The 18,237-nt window shown below is 37.4% G+C and overlaps 1 protein-coding gene across 1 annotated transcript; it reads left to right on the plus strand.

The window, feature by feature from the left end:
- The first annotated feature begins 652 nt into the window (after positions 1-652).
- On the plus strand, positions 653-7,089 carry LOC117701496 (uncharacterized). Its single transcript, XM_034493154.2, has 5 exons — positions 653-3,854; positions 4,953-5,071; positions 5,230-5,399; positions 6,226-6,332; positions 6,870-7,089. Exons 1-5 carry the CDS (start codon positions 3,613-3,615, stop codon positions 7,006-7,008), a joined length of 777 nt encoding a protein of 258 aa, XP_034349045.1. The 5' UTR covers positions 653-3,612; the 3' UTR covers positions 7,009-7,089.
- The last annotated feature ends 11,148 nt before the right edge of the window (positions 7,090-18,237 follow it).

Below are 18,237 nucleotides of genomic sequence, written 5' to 3' on the forward strand. Positions count from 1 at the left end.
GTAAAACTGAACATTGTATCCACAAACTTTTATTCCCTGAGTTTATATGATCACTGTCAGAGAGGTGACAGGCCCTAGTCAGGAGGGAATTGTAGGCATACACAAAATGCATGGCAAATATGTAAATGCTTCTGTGTGTAGGGATGTGTGAAGCCATGAAGGACCCTGTGAAAATCAGTGGGCTTAGATGGCTTCTTAAGATAGTGACTAGTATAAATGTTTAATAAATTTTTTGAGTTGGTACACAGGGAAAACATGGATGGGCAAGATGTGGTTATATAATAATATATAGGACAGAAAACTTGTCAGTTTTTGAAAAGCTTAGCTGGTGAATGTGCATATGCATATAGCCATGGACATGCTGAATACACTGAGCTTCAGTAGCCAAGGCTAGCCAATTAGGAGCTGCATATATTCATAGGTCTATGCCTGATTACCCCCAAACAGCAAAGCTCAACTGAGTTGCTCCAGTGGACTTTTGGACATGATGTCAGACATTGTTGTCCAGAGAACTAGGTGGTATGTGCAGCCACACAGGAAGCAATCTGGTTTCTCTTTAATTTCACCTTATGTACTTTTTACTATAATAACCTATAACCATGACAAGCCATGTTGCTGAGTCTCTGAATCCTCATGTATCACTGAACCTCAGGGTTGTCCTGAACACTCCAGCTAACTGTCCAAATAAAACTGTGAAGGAAGAAGGGAAATGTAGTAGGACAAAATTTGTGCTTCACCCTGAGAGAAGGAAGTTGGTTTTGTTTGGAAGATTCAAAAGAGTAACTGTGTGGACAAGACACCAGCTTAGTGGCATGAAATAAAATCTGTAACCAGTGGCAAATGGTTTTATAAAGCTTCAGCAGGAGTTAAAACTATTAGCTGATATAGCTTCAGACATGACAGAGCTGGAAGCATAGTCTTTTAAAACTATGTATGTAAGCCTAGAGAATATGGATTATATTTTGGAATCATGGGTCTATCCTTTGAAGCTGTTAAGAAAGGACAATTATTAGCTTGTAGTAAATTGTTCAGGAACAAGAGGCATTAGTTGCTAGACACTGAGACACTGAGCTTTGTATAACTGTAAGACTGAGAGCTAGCAACTTAGAACAAAACAAAAAGTTTTTTCTTTTTAAAACTGGAATATGAGGTTTATACTTTTAGCTGCTGTTCTGAAAACCTGGTAGACAGGAGTTAGGGGAAGGATACCAGTGTATGCAAACCATCCCTGTTCCACAGAAAATAAAGGAGACCGCACTGTCTCAAATTTTCATCTTGCAAGGCTCGGGGAAAGCAGATTGCTTATGGGATCAAGGGGTTACACTGACACAATGGACGAGAAGTTCCTGGCCTGGGTGGGGTCATCTCTTGGGAGTCATACCTAGAAAAACAAAACTGAAAAGTATCTGTATCTCTGACCTGGCACATGGTTTTATAGTTTGATAAATAATGCATTTCCTATGAACATGAGAGGAGTAGCCTTACAAAGAACATCATGTGAGAAGGATGGATGTTAAATGACAGGCAAAACATCTAGGTGAGGAAATGAAAGTCAATAAAGATTAGGGGAAAGATTGGGAGAGAGGCATGGACTCAGAATCCCAGTGCACTTCATCTTTCAATTCTCTCAAAACAATTTAGGTTATTGTAGTGAAGACTGTTTGGTCTTGACTTTGGTTTTGTTTTTTGCTGGTGGTGGGGAGGAAGGTTGACAAGGTCTCATTCTGTAGTCGAGGCTGTTCCCTGAGCTTGCAAAACCCTCCTGCCTCTTTCTTGAATCTTAGAATTATAAGCTTATGCTACCACGTCCAGCTGGACACTACTCTACAGCTTCATATTTACAGTGTAAACATGGTTTTTCCTGTAGTGTGCATTAGACTAATCTTTGCCTTAAGAAACTTGGATCTAAGTGTAGTGGGGATTTTGGTTTCTTTAAAAAACACAGAAATGCTATGTTTTTATTTTAATGTGAGGCTGCCTCAGATTGTCCACAGTGTGTATGATTTATCTCATGCTCTGACAGGGGTGTGATTTTGAAAGTTAAAGATAGTTTACGTTTGGAATTCTGGGAACTCTGGATCGGGTGTATAAAGTCCAGATCTCCAAGAGTGGTGGCGGATACTGTTGTTGCTCTTGCTGTTGCTGCTGCTTATCAAGTAGAAGAAATTGGTTTGTCTGAAGGAACTTGATACCCTTAATCATCAGGAAGTAGTCTAATGATGTTGACACCACCTTTCTTTTCTAACCTTCTTACTTCCCTGCCTAGTGTTGTGGGGTTGGAAAGGGATAAAGTGTAGGGTGGTAGAAAAGGGGAATCCATAAAGTAGCCAAAAGTCTGTTTTGTTTTTTGATGGGACATATCCTAGAATGTATTTATATTAATCAGAATTAGTGATCAGAGAAGGAAACTTGTAAGACACATAAGGAAAGCAGGGGAGATCTTACTTAAGCAATATTTTCAGGTAGACTATAGTGTCTTCGGCACATAAGAATGATACTGGCTTTTGATAGGAATATGGACATATAATCTACATGAAAAAGATGGTAAGATGGTTTTTGTTTGTTTTTGTTTTGGTAAGAGGCAGGTAAATAGGTAGGCTTATTTGACTGGTGTAGAATTTCTGTACTGTCATTCTCAAACAATTAGAAAGCAAAGCCATTAGCTACGGAGCGTTGGAGAGAAACGACGAAACAGTGGAGGGAAAAGCGACAACAGTTGGGCCAGGGAGATAGTTAAGTGTTGATGGACAGAGTAACAGTCTTCTTAAAGGTCATATACTTTAACTGAAAATGAAAACCGACAGAATGGTGGTGAGTTTTCCCTTTGGTCACCTTCAGGGTCTCAGAGCAGAAAAAACAGTTTAGAGTTTACTAGAGCTTACATTTAGGAACATAAGCTGAGGAGGCACATTTACTGACCACATTTACATGGAATGGATTTTAATGAAGGAAATTCAGTCTCATTAAGTAGAACACCGAGGACACAGGGAAAGGTGGACAAGGGAAAAGTGATAGAATTAATGAGCCTTAGATACAGTGACCTCAATTATCATAGGACTTTTAATTTTGTGACTAGACTAGGTAAGGTGGTGCATGAGGGGCGTATTTACAAAGTGTGCTTGAAATTGAGATCACCCAGAGATGCTAGTTATTGTTAAAGACAAGCTATAGCACGTGACCATGCAAATGGAGACAACATCACTGGCAGAGATCCACTTTCTTCATCCCAATCTCAGTTGGTTGAATTACAAGCTATTCAATCCATCCTTGAAGGAAAATGGACTATTCGTTAATAAGTTTCTCTTCAAGGCTCAAGACTTAATATTGTGTATGTGGCCGTAAAACCAAAATCAATCACATATGAAATCCAGTTCCTCTAACTGGATCTCAATCAAGACTGCAGCTGCTCAGTAGAAGCCCTTCACAGTTTCTAGGCAACAGATATAGCTGTTTTGGTCCCTGTCTATAGCCAAGCAAAGATTCTTGCCTACACACAACTCCGGATTTGGTCAGATCTAAAGGCAGTTGTGAACGAGGTGCTTGCGGCAGAGGACCTGGGCTGTTGGTTAGGATTCCCAGGGATTAATTCTCTTAATTAGAGAGCTTCTTACCATGAAGAAGTTCTTCCCCTTCAGCGGAAAGAGGAAGACAGATGATTCTCACAGCCACTCCTCAGAACTGTCCATCAGCATGGCCAGTACCTCGCCCAACCTGTCCACAGGTGGGGGATATCGCCTCGGAGATAACCACTTAAAGAAACTTCATAAAGCTGCTTCAGTTGGAAATGTGCAGAAGCTGTTGGATTACCTTGAGCGCAAGAAAAACGATGTGGATCTGCGGGACAAAAGAAACAGGTGACCAGAACCTAGGATGTAGAGGGGAGTTGGGGAGGACAAGCTAGGGCAGCTGGCTATTCCAACCATAGAGAAAGCATGTCAGGGCTGCATAACACTGGATGCCATTCTGAGTTTTTCTGAACAGAATCACTGCCTTTCGCATAGGGTCACACATAAGTTTTGGCTTTTTAACTCGCGAATGTTTGCTTGGGTATTGAACCCTTCTCCTCCCCTTTGATCGCCGTTGCTCACTATTTTCTCTTTTACTTTTGCTCTTTTGCTTCTTGGCATGCGTTGTGCCCCACATGCATGTGTATGTGTGTGAGGAAAGGCAATCATCAAGAAGAAAATTACTAAGTCTTTAAGACCTGGAACTATCAAAATAACATAGTTTTGTTTAAAGAAACTTGATAATTTTACATAATGTAACAAACTTCTTTGGCCAGACAATGATTGCTTTTCTTCTTTTGTGTTACACATTCATGTTTGAAAATTTTTTTTATTTGTACATGTGCCTGAGTTTATGTGCATCATGTCCTTGCTGAGGAGGCCAGAAGAGGGCACTGGATCCCCTGGTCCTGGAGTTCCTGAATAGTGTAGCCAGCTTATTTACTTTATCACAGATTTCACACAACAAATTGTATGTAACAACTATATAAACACGTGTAAACAACACGTAGTTGTTTACATAGTTGTTACATACATTTGCAACACTGGAAATGTCAACACTACTTGGTGGGCAGAGAAATACGCAATAGGGAGAGAGATGCTTTTGACATTGCCCTTTCTGTTAGAAATGTTTCTTAAGTTTTGGAAAGCAATCCGAATTGTGTTAGAGTATCTTATTTTATTATCTATTCTGAAGTCGAGATACCATTTTTTTTTTTAAATCAGGAAGAAAAACTCCTTTCAATTTAGTAGAGTCAAATTTTCCTTAAAATGGTATTTGATTTTCAAGACATTTGGTTAGCTTCTTAAATTCATTAAAATCAATTATAATTAGCATATATTTCATTAGACATAAAACAAATATATTTATATTTAATCCTACTTGTTCATGGTTATAATAAATACTGAGATGTATTTCTAACTTCGTGTTTTATTGTATCAATATAGAACAGCTTTGCATTTCGCCTGTGCTAACGGGCATACAAATATTGTCTCTCTCTTAATTGAGAATCAATGCAAAATTAATGTCCAGGATAGTGAAAAGAGAACCCCATTGATTAAGGTGTGTTCCATTTTTCCTTCTTTTTAAGTGGAGCATGTTTGAGCACTTATCCTAGTTAAATTTTATTGGTTTTTGTGCTTTACGTTGTATCAATAAACGTTAATTTATGTATCTGAAATAGGAAGTTGTCCACTCATTTATTCTGGTTCCACTGGCACACAGTACAGTGTCAACAGGAGAGTTGTGCTACACTTCTTCTACACCATGGTGCAGACCCAGATCTGGGAGATGTTTATAGTAATACTGCTCTTCATTATGCTGTTTGTGGCCAGAATATCTCATTAGCCGATACATTGCTTGAATACAAAGCCAATCTTGAAGCCAAAAATAAGGTAAGCATCTATGAAAGGAAATACACATTTTAGAAAGCTACTAAATAGAGTATTCACTGCAGATAATTCACATAGCAGGAACATATATTTTAATATAGAGGATGAATTTGTCAAACTGAATTGAGAGAAGAATAGGTTATGAAAATCTGATGACTTCCTTCTTTTCAAGTCTTTGCATTTCATTGTAGATCTTTCATTGTAGACCTTAATCCTGCTGTGCAGAGAAACATATCTCTCAGTGATAATTTTTCAAGTGGCCATATAGAATAAGAATGTTTGAGTTCTTTATAATTTAGTATTAACATAAAATAATAAACCCCATCTCTTTAAGTTGTTATTACTACATAATAGTAAAAGAGCTGAATTAAAAATTAGTTATTATGCTAAAAGTAGCCTAATTCTCCCTTTGAACTTTAGTGAATATAACTGAAAAATAATTTTTAAAAAAGCATCTTGTCACTTCATTTCAGTGGTATTCTGTGTATATCATAGTCGTGGAAGTTATTAAGTAAAACTCTATAGAAACAATTATATATAATTATATATACATTTGAGATAATGGTCCACAAACTTATATAAATGATATTCATGACTTGGTCACTTTACACCCGTGGTTTGCATTGAGCCTCGAATACTATTTGTGTTTTAAAGATGTAGCAGCCTGACCTTAATTTGTTTGTTGGTATTTAAAGTCAGATATTTTAAGGTACTAGAATCCTTTAAAAATTAAAGAATACATTCAAGAGTTTCTTTTAAAACTGTACTTAAACCTAAAAGCATGCAACTAAAAATTATTTAAGTAATTATTTTGAAATAATATTTACAGGATGGCTACACTCCACTTCTACTTGCTGTTGCTGAAAATAATGGAAATATGGTAAAATTCCTTCTGAAGAAAGGGGCAGATGTAAACGCATCAGATAAAAACCACAGGTAAAGACATAATAAACAAAGCTAAGTAGGATGTCATGTAACTACAATTTATTAATAAGACCATCAAAATATGAACATATTCATTTATATATCTGTGATATTTTAATTATATCGTATGATTTAGGGCAAATTACCTATATTTCTCAAATGTTCTTTTATTTTTCAATTTGTAAAATCAAACTGCTTAATTGTATGGGTACCTTTAAGTTATTATCGTCATTTATAATAACTTTTGAATCTTATGCAGGAGCCAATGTTGTAGTTAATGGGAAAGAGGGACTAGGGTGCCCAATAGTCCCTCCTATGGAATTCTGAGGCATCTTGAAAGCAGGAGGCAGAGTTTGAAAACCACTGAATCAGCTGCTTCTCAGTGACTGCATGTGTTTAGGTGCCTTCCTATTGTCTGTCATTGCTGTGCAGTTTTGAGTAGAGCAACCCAATTCTTTCCATTTTCTCCATGACTCCCTTCCTAGGAGTAGAGGGACTATATTTGAGTGGTAAGTTGAGAAGAATAAATTTGTGACTGTTTTGCTCTAGAACAGCCATCATGATTGCTCTGATTATTGAACCAACGAGTTCTATAAAACTTCTTCAGCAAGATATGAACCTAGCATGCAAAGATATTTATGGATTTACAGCAGAGGAATATGCTTCATTTAATGGCTTTACTATGTAAGTGACACTTTAGGTCTTTGAACAACTATATGAAGTATGATTTTGAGATACACAGAATGAGTTCCCAAAATACAACTTTTATGGACTAATAAAAGGGGGATATATAAGCATAAACACTGGAATTCCCAGAGATCCTTCATCGCCTCCATTTATAGAATCAGTGTAAGAGTTATCTGTTAGATGAGTGACATTTGGCACTAAAGTGGCATGGTAATGTCAAATATCTCAGAACAATTTTCTGGTAACCATTTATATTTAATTAGTAAAGCTCAAGAATATATGATAGATCTATCATCCCTTTCATCATTTTTATCTTTAATAATTTACAGAATGTATGTTATGAATATTTATCATTTTACTATGTACTTCTATTTGATATTTCAGAATTCTGAAGTGTATTCTCATTATACTTATAAGAAAAAGATTTCCATGTATAAACATGCATTCTGATTCCTAATAGTCAATGAGAAAGTAAGATACAATGAAATTTAATGTATAGCTAATGAAATAGTTCATTAGCTATAGCTATAAACTAATACATACTATCTTAATTGTTATTTGTTTTAGAGGAAATTTTAAATTATACATGGTTTTCCCCCTATTCCCAATCTCTACCCTCCTCTCCCTCTCCTCCCATTTTTCTGTGTTCTTTCTTTTTCCTCTCCCTTTCTTTTCTTCTTTATCTTCTCCTTTCTTCTCATTTTTTCTATGTGGGTCAGGGTTGTCTCAAAGTCTCTGTGTAGTCCAAGCTGGTTTTGGGTTTGGATCCTCCCTTCACCTCCTCCCCAGTGCTAGCCTATAGGTTGTGTCATATGTTAAAGCATCAATCTCATTTTTTCCTCATGTGAATGTATAATTATTTGGAAATCAGGCCTTTAAATGGGTAATTATGGAAAAATAAAGCCAGTAGACCAGGCCCTAATCCAATCTCACGTCTTTAAACAAAAATGAGACTAAGACACAAGGGTGAAATACAAAGGAAGATGGTACACTGGGACAAGTGATGTGAAGACTAAACAAGAGGACAGGCATCCACAAGGCAAGGGCAGTCAGAGGACAGAACTTCTCTTGGCTCTCAGTAGTAACCAATAGCTTAATCTTCTTGCTCTAATCTTCAACTGAAACAAACACACACACACACACACACACAAATACACACAAATACACACACATCTCTCTCTGTGTATATATGTATATATAGACTTATTAAATGATTAAGTCCCAGAAATATTCTCTGTCCTTGCATTAATCATGTTTTGTACCCTCCACTTCATCCACAGTATAGAAAATAGAAAAATAGTGTGCATAGAGAAATCGTACTGCTAACAGGTGACTATACTACTCTGCTTTTGCTTGCTGTGACAAGATACCCCGTAGAAACAACTGAAAGGGGAAAGTGTTTATTCTTCTTCCCCCAACCTCTGGGTCAAAAAGTTCAGTCATCCCACTGTTTCTGGGCCTACAGTGAAGCAGAATGTGAGAGTAAAGCTACACTCAAAAGAAGAGTTTAATATTTGCACTTAGATCACTAACTCAATACTTCTCTCTGAGTGACATTGAGACACCATAGGGGAGAAAAACCACCTGACAGATCTTGGCATTAAGGACATTGATGTTTAATTTCCAGTGTGGTTTCACTCTGTGCTTCTTAACTGAAAGCATTTCTTGGCCCTCCTCCAACGTAGCTCCTGCCCAGAAGACATTAATCAATGTTGGGAGATGGCCTTGGATGCCAAGACCAGAGGAGAATTATTCTAAATAGCCAACACATAATACAGTCTCCTGACAAACACTAAGCTGATCCAAAGCAGCAGTACTGCTGACACTGAGAACCCTAGTCTATAGTCTCTACTATAGGTTGTGAGAAAAGCAAAACGCAGAAGGCAGAAGGTTACTGGTATTCTTTGTGTTCAATGAATCAGTATGTTCTAGTCTCTACCAGTTGTGTAAATATGCTGTGCCTCTGCCATTGAAGGAAGAAAGAGTGATAAGTCCCTCAGCAAATGCTAGGATGGCACAGCAGCTAAAAGAAGCTGAAAGGAAAACTCGGACTGAACTTTGAAGGAGAGAGCGTTTCTCTGGCTCTTGCCGCCCAAACTTTCTCAATTATCAAGATTAATTCATGATAGGGGAGACAGCATGGAGAAATCATGAATGGGCATTGATGTTAGGTTATCATTAGCGGGGAAGAAGAGATTTGAGTTAGATCCTGATATGGAATTTTGACGCGGGACATAATAATTATATATGATAGAAAAATAATCATGTGTTATTGATTCTTTCGTGAAAAAGGATCATTGATTTTTGCTCCTGGGGAATGCATATGTGTAGCTAGGATGCTAAGACGCCCAGGCTGATTTCAATTATCTGCTCAGCTTCTCTATTGTTTTAACATTTCTCTGAACATTTTATGAATCCTCTAGGTGTTTAAATTCTTAGACCACTGTTAAATATTGAGCACATTTTTTTGGTATTTTGATGTGACTGGTAATATCTAAAATGGAACACAGCTTCCTTTACAAAGCTTAGAAAGATGACTATTTAATGAAACTATAATTAGAGACAATATGAATAGACTGCTTTCCCACTCTCACATATATAGCACAGATTCCAGAATATACTTCCTAAACCAACTCTCCTTCTCTCCCTCCCTAACCAGTGCTTGCACAATTAGTGCAGGTTCTGAGCCTTTTCTTGGAGGGATCAGTTAGGGCTGGACAAAACATAAGCCTTGACTCAGGTCTGTGAAAAAAAAAAGGAAAGTCCCATTTTTCTGATTTTTTTTTTTTAAAAGGTATTCTGTGTACTAGTGGTGGCTCTGTCCAGCTCAATTCACACAAGCTACTAGAATGGCTTTTTGTTTGTTTGTTTGTTTGTTTGTTTACCTCCCCGAAACATCTCTAGGTTGTCTTAACTCTACACATAAAATAATCCCTCCTCTGATGGGTATTCTTGGCTGTTAACTCGACTACATCTGACCTAAAACTCAAAAGTGAAGCAAGACTATGTAAGGGATAAGGGATATTTTGCTGGATTTGATATGGAAAGATCCACTTCTAATTTAGATCTCTGAGTTAAGAAGACTTGCCTTTCACTCAGATCTTTAAACTGGGAAAAGACTCACTTTTAATCTGGATCACACCTTCTGCTGTAAATCTTATATAAGGGCATGGAAGAAGGAAGATTTTGCTCATTGCCTCCTTACCTTCACCCAGGGAGCACACCTGTTCCTTTATTGACATTAGAGTCTACTTCTTTAGGATTCCAGTGTATACTGAAGAACAGCTGAGACACCCATACTTGTGAATTAAGCAAGCTAGTTAGCAGCACTCTTTCATGGCCTGTGCATTACTTCCTGCCACCAGGTTCCTGTCCTGACTTTCTTTGATAATGAACAAGGATATGAAAGTGTAAGACAAATAAACCCCTTTCCTCCTCTACTTGCTTTTTGGTCATGTTGCTACATCACATTAAGAGAAATGCAAACTAAAACACTTCAGTTTGTTGAGACACACAACTTGAAGGTAGGTTTTCCTTATTTGTATTGTTAGCCATGCATTCTACCAGCATAATGTATTCAGAATCTCCTTTTCAGCTCACCAACCGATACAATTCAGAATTATTGTCTTGGGATACACAATATAGAAGCCTCAGAAGGAAAAAAACCTTAACTTTTCTCAAGTTCTTGTTCCATTTAAAGGCATATGAAAGTAAATAAGAATGAAATTATCTGCAAAGCTTTCCAGTTTGATAATCCTCATAAAAATATTGGCTTCTCTCTTGAGTTGAAATGAACTTACAACCCATTTTCTTCTTTTGCTGCTTTTCTTATTTACAGAACTCACCATTTTAAGTTCTCTGCAGGTTTAAAACAAAACTCAACTCACTGCCTCTCTCTAAAATTCACACTGTACTAGGTTTGTTCTTTCTCCAGTTTAAAGTTTTGAAAATAAAAGTTGTATGAGGTTCAGCAAATACTTGCTCTCTCTCTCCTGACCTTTTTCTTCCACACCGAGTTCACGTGTGATTTGCTACAGCCTGGGGTAGTATGACTGGAAGTGCAGGTTTCCAGAAGCCTGTGGCCACCCCACTCATCACTTCCCAAGAACATCACGCTGAGTACGTTTTCAGCATGGGGCTCGGCATAAAGATGTACACGGTACAGATCTCAGTTCAAGACTAGCAGGGATGCAGTTGTGCCTAGCAAAGCCATGGCTAGCACCATGTCCATTTCTCACAAGCAAGAAATGGAAGTTTCTTACTCATTGAGACTCTGGGATTTCTTACTGCCGTGACAGCAAGATGACTAATTCAGGAACCTGGAGGAAAGAGTCAGAACATGTGGCAAGTCATTCACACAGCACTCAGGAGAGATACACTTTGTTTGAAACCTGGATTGCAGACATGCCCTTCCTTTCATGGATTCGTTCCACAGGAGCTTAGTGTTGCCTTCTCATCCATGTTCTTTACCATGAAACAGAGCCGCTAATTCCTTGCCAACGAAACTTGCAAGAGCTTGTCAGCTCTACCACATACATCTTGCTTGCTGTGAATTGCCTGGGTATATCCTAGGAAAACAATCTTCCCCCGGCCCCCACAACAATACTTTTAATAGGCACCAGGGGAAGAAACTTCCATAATTTGTTATATAACATATGTGTTATATAATAAATATACACAATGTGTGTTATACCTTTTATTCTGCCATTCTTTCAGGGAAGTAAATGCTTTTATCAAACTTATCACATTTTAAAAAAGTAGTACTGATAATCTTTTACTTTTTAAAAAAAATCTATTTATTATATATACAGCATTCTGCTTGCATGTATGCCTGCATGCCAGAGGAGGGCACCAGATCTCATTATAGATGGTTATGAGGCATCATGTGGTTGCTGGGAACTGAACTCAAGACCACTGGAAGAGCAGCCAGTGTTCTTAACCTGAGCCATCTCTCCAGTCCTGATAATCGTTTCTTAAGAAGTCATATTACCAGGGAGTTTGCCTAGTCCCTATAGCAAAATACTACAAGTAGACTGGTTTTTGAATAACACAAATAATCTTGCAGCTCCTCTGGTGGAGCAGCTTGCAGTTGGATCTGCTTCTACAAGGATGCAGCTTCCATAGGTCATCACTCATACCCGTGTGGGCTTTATGGTGGTGCAACTACCTCTGAGTCACTGATGCTGCCTCAAGTGACCGCTTGCCCATACTCTGGCAAGCAAGTTCAGTAAACCCACTTATTTACCAGCCTAGACTCATTAGTAGGTACCTTATCTGGAGTCAGTAGACATTTTTTTTTTTCATGTCTTCCTAGGAAAAGTCTGAACAATGTTTAGTGCTTTTCATAGTTCTTGGCTTTTGACCATAAACATAGCATCACTGTGGCCTGAGCTAGGGGACTGATCTCATCTGGCTGTCCCCTCTTTACTTATAAGAGGCTGTACTAATATTAGATTCATGTGGATTACACAGAGTCCAAAGACTCATTATTTAATCATACCATTAAGTCCCTTACAGGAGAAAACAACATTAGGCTTGTGGATGTATTTGAGAAGCCATTATTAACCCTATAGTGGAAGTGTATCAGTTAGGGTTTATATTACTATGACAAAATAGCATGACTGAGGCAATTTATTACAGCAAACATTTATTTGGGCTTATATGGATTTAGAGGGCTAGAGCCTGTGATGGTTAAATAAAACTACAGTAGCAGAAACAGCCAAGAGCTCAAGTCATTATCCAAAATAGGAGGAAGCTAGCTAGCTAGCCTGTGATAGCTAGATAACTAGATAGATGAGGGCTAGCTAGCTTTATAGCTAGATAGATACATAGGTGAGAACATTGGAGACGGACTCAATCTTTTGAAATCTTTAAGCCAGTCTTATGTGACTTACCTCTTCCAACAAGGCCACACCCCCCAAACTGTTCCATCAACCAGGGACCAGGCATCCAAACAAATGAAATCATTCTCATTGAAACTACCACAAAGAGTCTATAAGAGAGAATCATTTACCAGTTAAAACATTTCAACTTTGAGGTAACCTCAAACTTAGAGAAAAGTACACATAATTTTATTTTCCTGAATCAACGGTGAAAGCTAACCTTGCTTGTGAGACACTCATATATGGTTTTGCCGTGCAATACTCTCCCACTTATCCACAACATAGCCATATAAGTGATAGCGCTAATATCAATATAATGCTGCCATAGAACCTTCAGATTTCATTCATATTGTTTGACAGGTTTTACTAACGTATTGCATTCTGTTTTATCCTGCCCTCAATATCTTTTATTGTTGTGAGTCTTCAGTCTCCACTTCCTAGTGGATCCTTTTGAGAAATGATGGCTCTGTTGTTTGGTAGGAAGTCTTTGAACTTGAGATTGATTGTGTTCTGTGATTGGATTTTTGTTCTATTCTTTGGGCCTGTACTCTTATTTTTATTACAGTCTTTCTGAATCCACAAATGGGGGCACACCACAGAAATTCACACCCATGCATTCATTTGCTGTAGTTTAATATCTTGTGAGATAATGAAGTAAATAGGCCAAGGAGCGTTTTTGTAGTATTTTAAATAAGAGTCTTATCTTCATGGGCTTCTGCTCTTTGAGAAGTTCCATTTGCATTAACTTCAAAGGATAGAGTATGTGCAGCTTTAATCCACAGGTTCAACTCTTTCATCACTTCTATCGGATTATTCTAGAATAAAGTTCTACATGTAGTTACTGGATTCTCTCCTTCAGTGACACTTGCCTCTGGAGCACGTTTTCTTGTATTTGCACATTTTCTGTACTTTCTTCTTAATTTCCCTTTGCTTCTGTGTTTATTGCTATGCAGCACAGCCCCTTCTCAGTGTTGTCGAGTCGATGTTCTGATGTTCTGGAATGTGTAGTCTAAGTCCTGCTATTTCCAGTTTTTATAAACTCTTAATGGTGTAAGTTTTGGTTCTCGGTTAGGTTGTTTAACCAAGTCATGTCTTGTCTTTCGAATTCTGTGTCCTATAATCCTGGTTTTGAGGAATTGTATTCTATGACTCTTGCTCTCGTGTGTTTATTTAGTAATAGTAGGATTCATTTGAGAAACATCTGCTTCTCTTTCTTGTTTGCTTTCTAAATTGTGTTTACACTAATTGTCTTTTCGCAGGCTAATTTCCGTCTTTGTTGATTCATATGCTCATTTGTGGGGAGTGAGGTATACTATGCTATGGTCGTTGACATTCCTCGTGCTTAGCTTGGGCAGTTGTACTCAGACGTTCTATTAAACCTTTGCTTTGGTTCTTTATGTCTGCTGAAATAATCCCGAAACAGTCTTTCTTACCTCTCACCTTTCCTGCTTTCCTACTTCCATGTTTTCATCCCCTAACTTTATCTTAGCAAGTTTCTGGTTCATAAACATTGTAAGGTGACAGTAATGTAAAGTTGTGTTCCTAAGGAAAGATTTCAGGTACTTTAGGATGCTTTATTTTTATGTTTTTTTTTTTATTTGTAAAAAAAAAAAAATCTATATTTTCTTTATAACAAAATTGAAAAAGTAGTTTGTCTAAAAATCTACTTCCTTGAGTAATTGTTTGCCATCTAGTGGAAAAACCAAACGGTGCTTCATTTGTAGAGCAGAGGACTCTGTAGAAGACATGAGAGACAGACTGAAAGTAAGCAGGGATCTCCTCAGCCAGTGTGTGCCAAAGCAGATCTGTAGGATGAAGACCATCTCTATTTTAATTATTCCTTATAGAGACACATAACTCTGCCGCAGATAAACTATAAAATACTTAGTCATGTGATGATTTAAGAACTGAGATTGAAAACTGATTGGTTTAGTTTTCTCCTTTACTTATAGTGGACCTATATCCTGAAAAAAAAAAAAAAACATAGATTACAAATATCATGGTTTCAAAATGGATTCAACAATATCTATGCCATCAAACAAAGTATAGCTATGCAGTTGTTTTGTGATCTCCTGGCTGCCTGGGGGCTCACCACCATGGTTTAACTTTCCAAACTGCATCATGCAGAATGGGCTAGCCTCTCCTTTGCTTCCATGGTGGGAGAGCACTACATGTCTTCCAGAAGATGTAGTTTTTGTCTAGTTTTAGCCTGGATTTATCTTAAGCATTGAAAAGGGAAGTTAAGAGAAAATTTTTTGAATTACTTAGATTTTTAAAATAAAGTATTTAAATTTTTTTTATAATGAATTTAAAAGTTACAATTCAGGGCTAGAGAGATGGCTCAGCAGTTAAGATCACTGATTTCCAGAACCCACATGGCAACTCTCAACTGTTTGCAACTATAGTTTAAGGGGATAGTGTCCTTTTCCAGGCACCAGACAGGTGAGTGAAAATATATATGCAGGAAAAACACAATACACCTAAAATAAAATAATTTTTTTTAAAAGTTCCAACCGAGATTCTTATAGAAGTAAAATATATTGTTGTGTCCTTGCATACAATTCCTGCTTTGGCCTTAAATAGTACACAGATTGTAAGTTTTCCCTCTCTCTTTATTTTTTAGACAGTATCTTGCTATGCAAATAAGGTTGGTCTAGTATCCAATATGTAGTCCAGGCTGGCTTCAACTTCTAGCCTCTTCCCTTTGGAGTTCCAGGACTATTGGCAAGGAATGCAACACCACACCTGGTATTCCGTAACTCAAATATACCTAACTCTTAAAAAATATTATTAAGAAGGTCTTCAATGTCTTAGGTAATTAAAACCCATACATATTTATAAATTCTCATTTTAATTATATTCGTATCAGCATTCTTCTTTGTTCTTTCATAGAATTTCTAAAAAGTATTTGGGTTTTTAATTAACTGGAAGATTTTTATCTTTTCTATCTCTTTATCCAAGATTTAAAAACTAGGTAACAACAGACTTGATTTTAGACTTGGCTGAGTCGTTGGTTTTGACTTTGGTCTTTGGATGCAGGATATGGAATGAAACATCAAACCAATGTGTGGTGGATGTGAAGGATGTTTATAAGTAAATGTTTGCTTTTAACCACTGAAGTTTATAAAATAAAAGATAAAAGAAAAATACAGTACATCTTAAAAATTTATATACTTCCCCCATCTTGGTATACATAAAATCAAAGAAAAGTATGTGTGCTAAGGATATTTTTCTTGGTTTCTCCTTCATTTTAGAGATACCCATAGTGAATGAGAAATAAGATTTAATATCATGAAAAGCATCATTTTCCATCACTTTCAATCAACTAATTATATTGATAGTTTAAGAGAAAAAAATAATTCACTGAGTGTGTATTTATGGATGTGTGTGTGGTACATATGCTCACATGTGTGCACATGCATCTGTCTGTGTGTCCAGAGGCCAATGGAGGACATCTGGTGCCCTGTTAACACTCCGCAGCCTTTCAGCTTATTCCTTTGAAACAGGAATAAGACTTCATTGAATGTGGAGTCAGACTGGTAACTAGACCAAGCTCTACTCACCCCCCTATCTTCATTGCCAACAGTGTCCGGCTTTTCGGGTACTTGTGTGACACTGCCTGTATTTCTATGTGGGTGCTTGGATTCAAACTCAGACACTTGTGCTTCCAAAGTATGCTTACGCAGTAAGCTATTTTTTTTCAGCTCTCCAGCAATTCTTTGTTTATGATGTTATCTAGAATTGCTAATTAGAATATCATAACAAGGTATATTTTCTGAGGAGATGTAGTGCAAATACATTTGTGGTTATCTTTCTATCTATATTTGTTGTGGCAAAAATCATATTTGTATACCACCGAAGCCATGGCTACTAAAACCACTTGTAAATAATTTGATTAAATCCACATCCGTTCAAATTTAGAGATCATAAATAGTCTTTGAATTCTGTCTTTATGTGTCCTAAGGCAGAAGATATTCTGGGAATAAAAAAACGGTTCTTTGAGAACGAAGCACCTTTTGAAAGAAAAAAGCAGGCTAGAATTATACACAAAGATGGATGTGGCTGTGAAACAGTCATTTTTATTTTTATCTTCAAAAAATGTATTCTTCTCTCATACAGTACTTCCTGACTGCAGCTTGGCCTCCCTCCTCTCCTCTCAGTTCCCTCCACCTTTCCTGTCTCCCTCAGAAAAGTGCAAACTTCCCAGTGATTATAGGAAGCAGTAGATATTTTCTTAATGGGGTCATATTGGCAAGAGGAACAAAGAGCTCTAAACAACCTCTTCAAGTCCATCATCTATGTCCTGAAGACAGAGCAAAGTTTAAATAGAGGACCAAGGAAATGCATATCTTAGCAGTTCTGGTCAAGGTATGGTTCTACCCACCAATGACCCATCATTGTCTGTCTTTGAGTCTTATCTGTAAGATGGTCTCTTAGTTTCTATTGCTGTGAAGAGACACCATGACCACGGCAACTCTTATAAAGGAAAACATTTAATTGGGGCTGGCTTACAGATAGGAGGTTAGTCTATTATCATTATGGTGGGAAGCATGGTAGCACAGAGACAGACATGGTACCAGCCAGAGAAGTTGCTGAGAGTTCTATATCTAGATTGGAAGCAGCAGGAAGAGTGAGGCACTAGGCCTTCCTTGACCACCCGAAGCTTCAAATCCTACCTCCAGTGACACACTTCCTCCAACTAGGCCAAACCACCTGACCCCTGTCAAGTGGTGCCACTTCCTAATGACCAGGCATTCAATATATGAGCCTATGGGGGCCACTACTATTCAAAATACCACAGGTTGTCTGACAGAATGTTAGAACTGTTGGAAGATGCCAGCTCTACTATACCTGGATCTCTCTTCTTATGCCTGTGCTTAAATCTCCACTGAAAACTTTCTTAATAGACTTTGCTATAATAACAAAATCCTTAAGGAAATCCTTAATGACTCCTTCACACCATCACCTGGGTGCATTTCTGTAGATTTGGGCTAAGTTAAAACTAACAAGTCTCAAAAGCTCACATACTCACATACTCACATACTCACATACTCACATACTCTACGACCCATTTTTTTCCTGAACAACAACAGAGACAATAGAGAACAGGTTAATGGTTGACAGGGATTAAAAATCTGGCAGATGGAAAATGTCTATAAGGAAGAAATTTAAAGGATTTCTCATGATGAAAAATTTCTATTTCTCGATTATGTTAATTTCAATATCTGGATTATTTTGATAGAAGAATTAGGGTAAAAAAAAGAAAAGCACCCCTGTATTATTTTTTTTGCAGAGTATGTTAACTGACATAACACAAATGTAACTAAAACCTATAACTCTATACTTGT

The sequence above is a fragment of the Arvicanthis niloticus genome, unplaced genomic scaffold (genome assembly GCF_011762505.2).
Source record: "Arvicanthis niloticus isolate mArvNil1 unplaced genomic scaffold, mArvNil1.pat.X pat_scaffold_1184_arrow_ctg1, whole genome shotgun sequence".
Classification (NCBI taxonomy): Eukaryota; Metazoa; Chordata; class Mammalia; order Rodentia; family Muridae; genus Arvicanthis; species Arvicanthis niloticus.

Bases quoted from the DNA above. Each gene is read 5' to 3' on its own strand.
- LOC117701496 (XM_034493154.2), top strand. From the start codon at position 3,613: ATGAAGAAGTTCTTCCCCTTCAGCGGAAAGAGGAAGACAGATGATTCT. The intron at 5,072-5,229 runs GTTCCATTTTTC...ACTGGCACACAG, and splicing joins AACCCCATTGATTAAGGTGT to TACAGTGTCAACAGGAGAGT. The intron at 5,400-6,225 runs GTAAGCATCTAT...TAATATTTACAG, and splicing joins ATCTTGAAGCCAAAAATAAG to GATGGCTACACTCCACTTCT.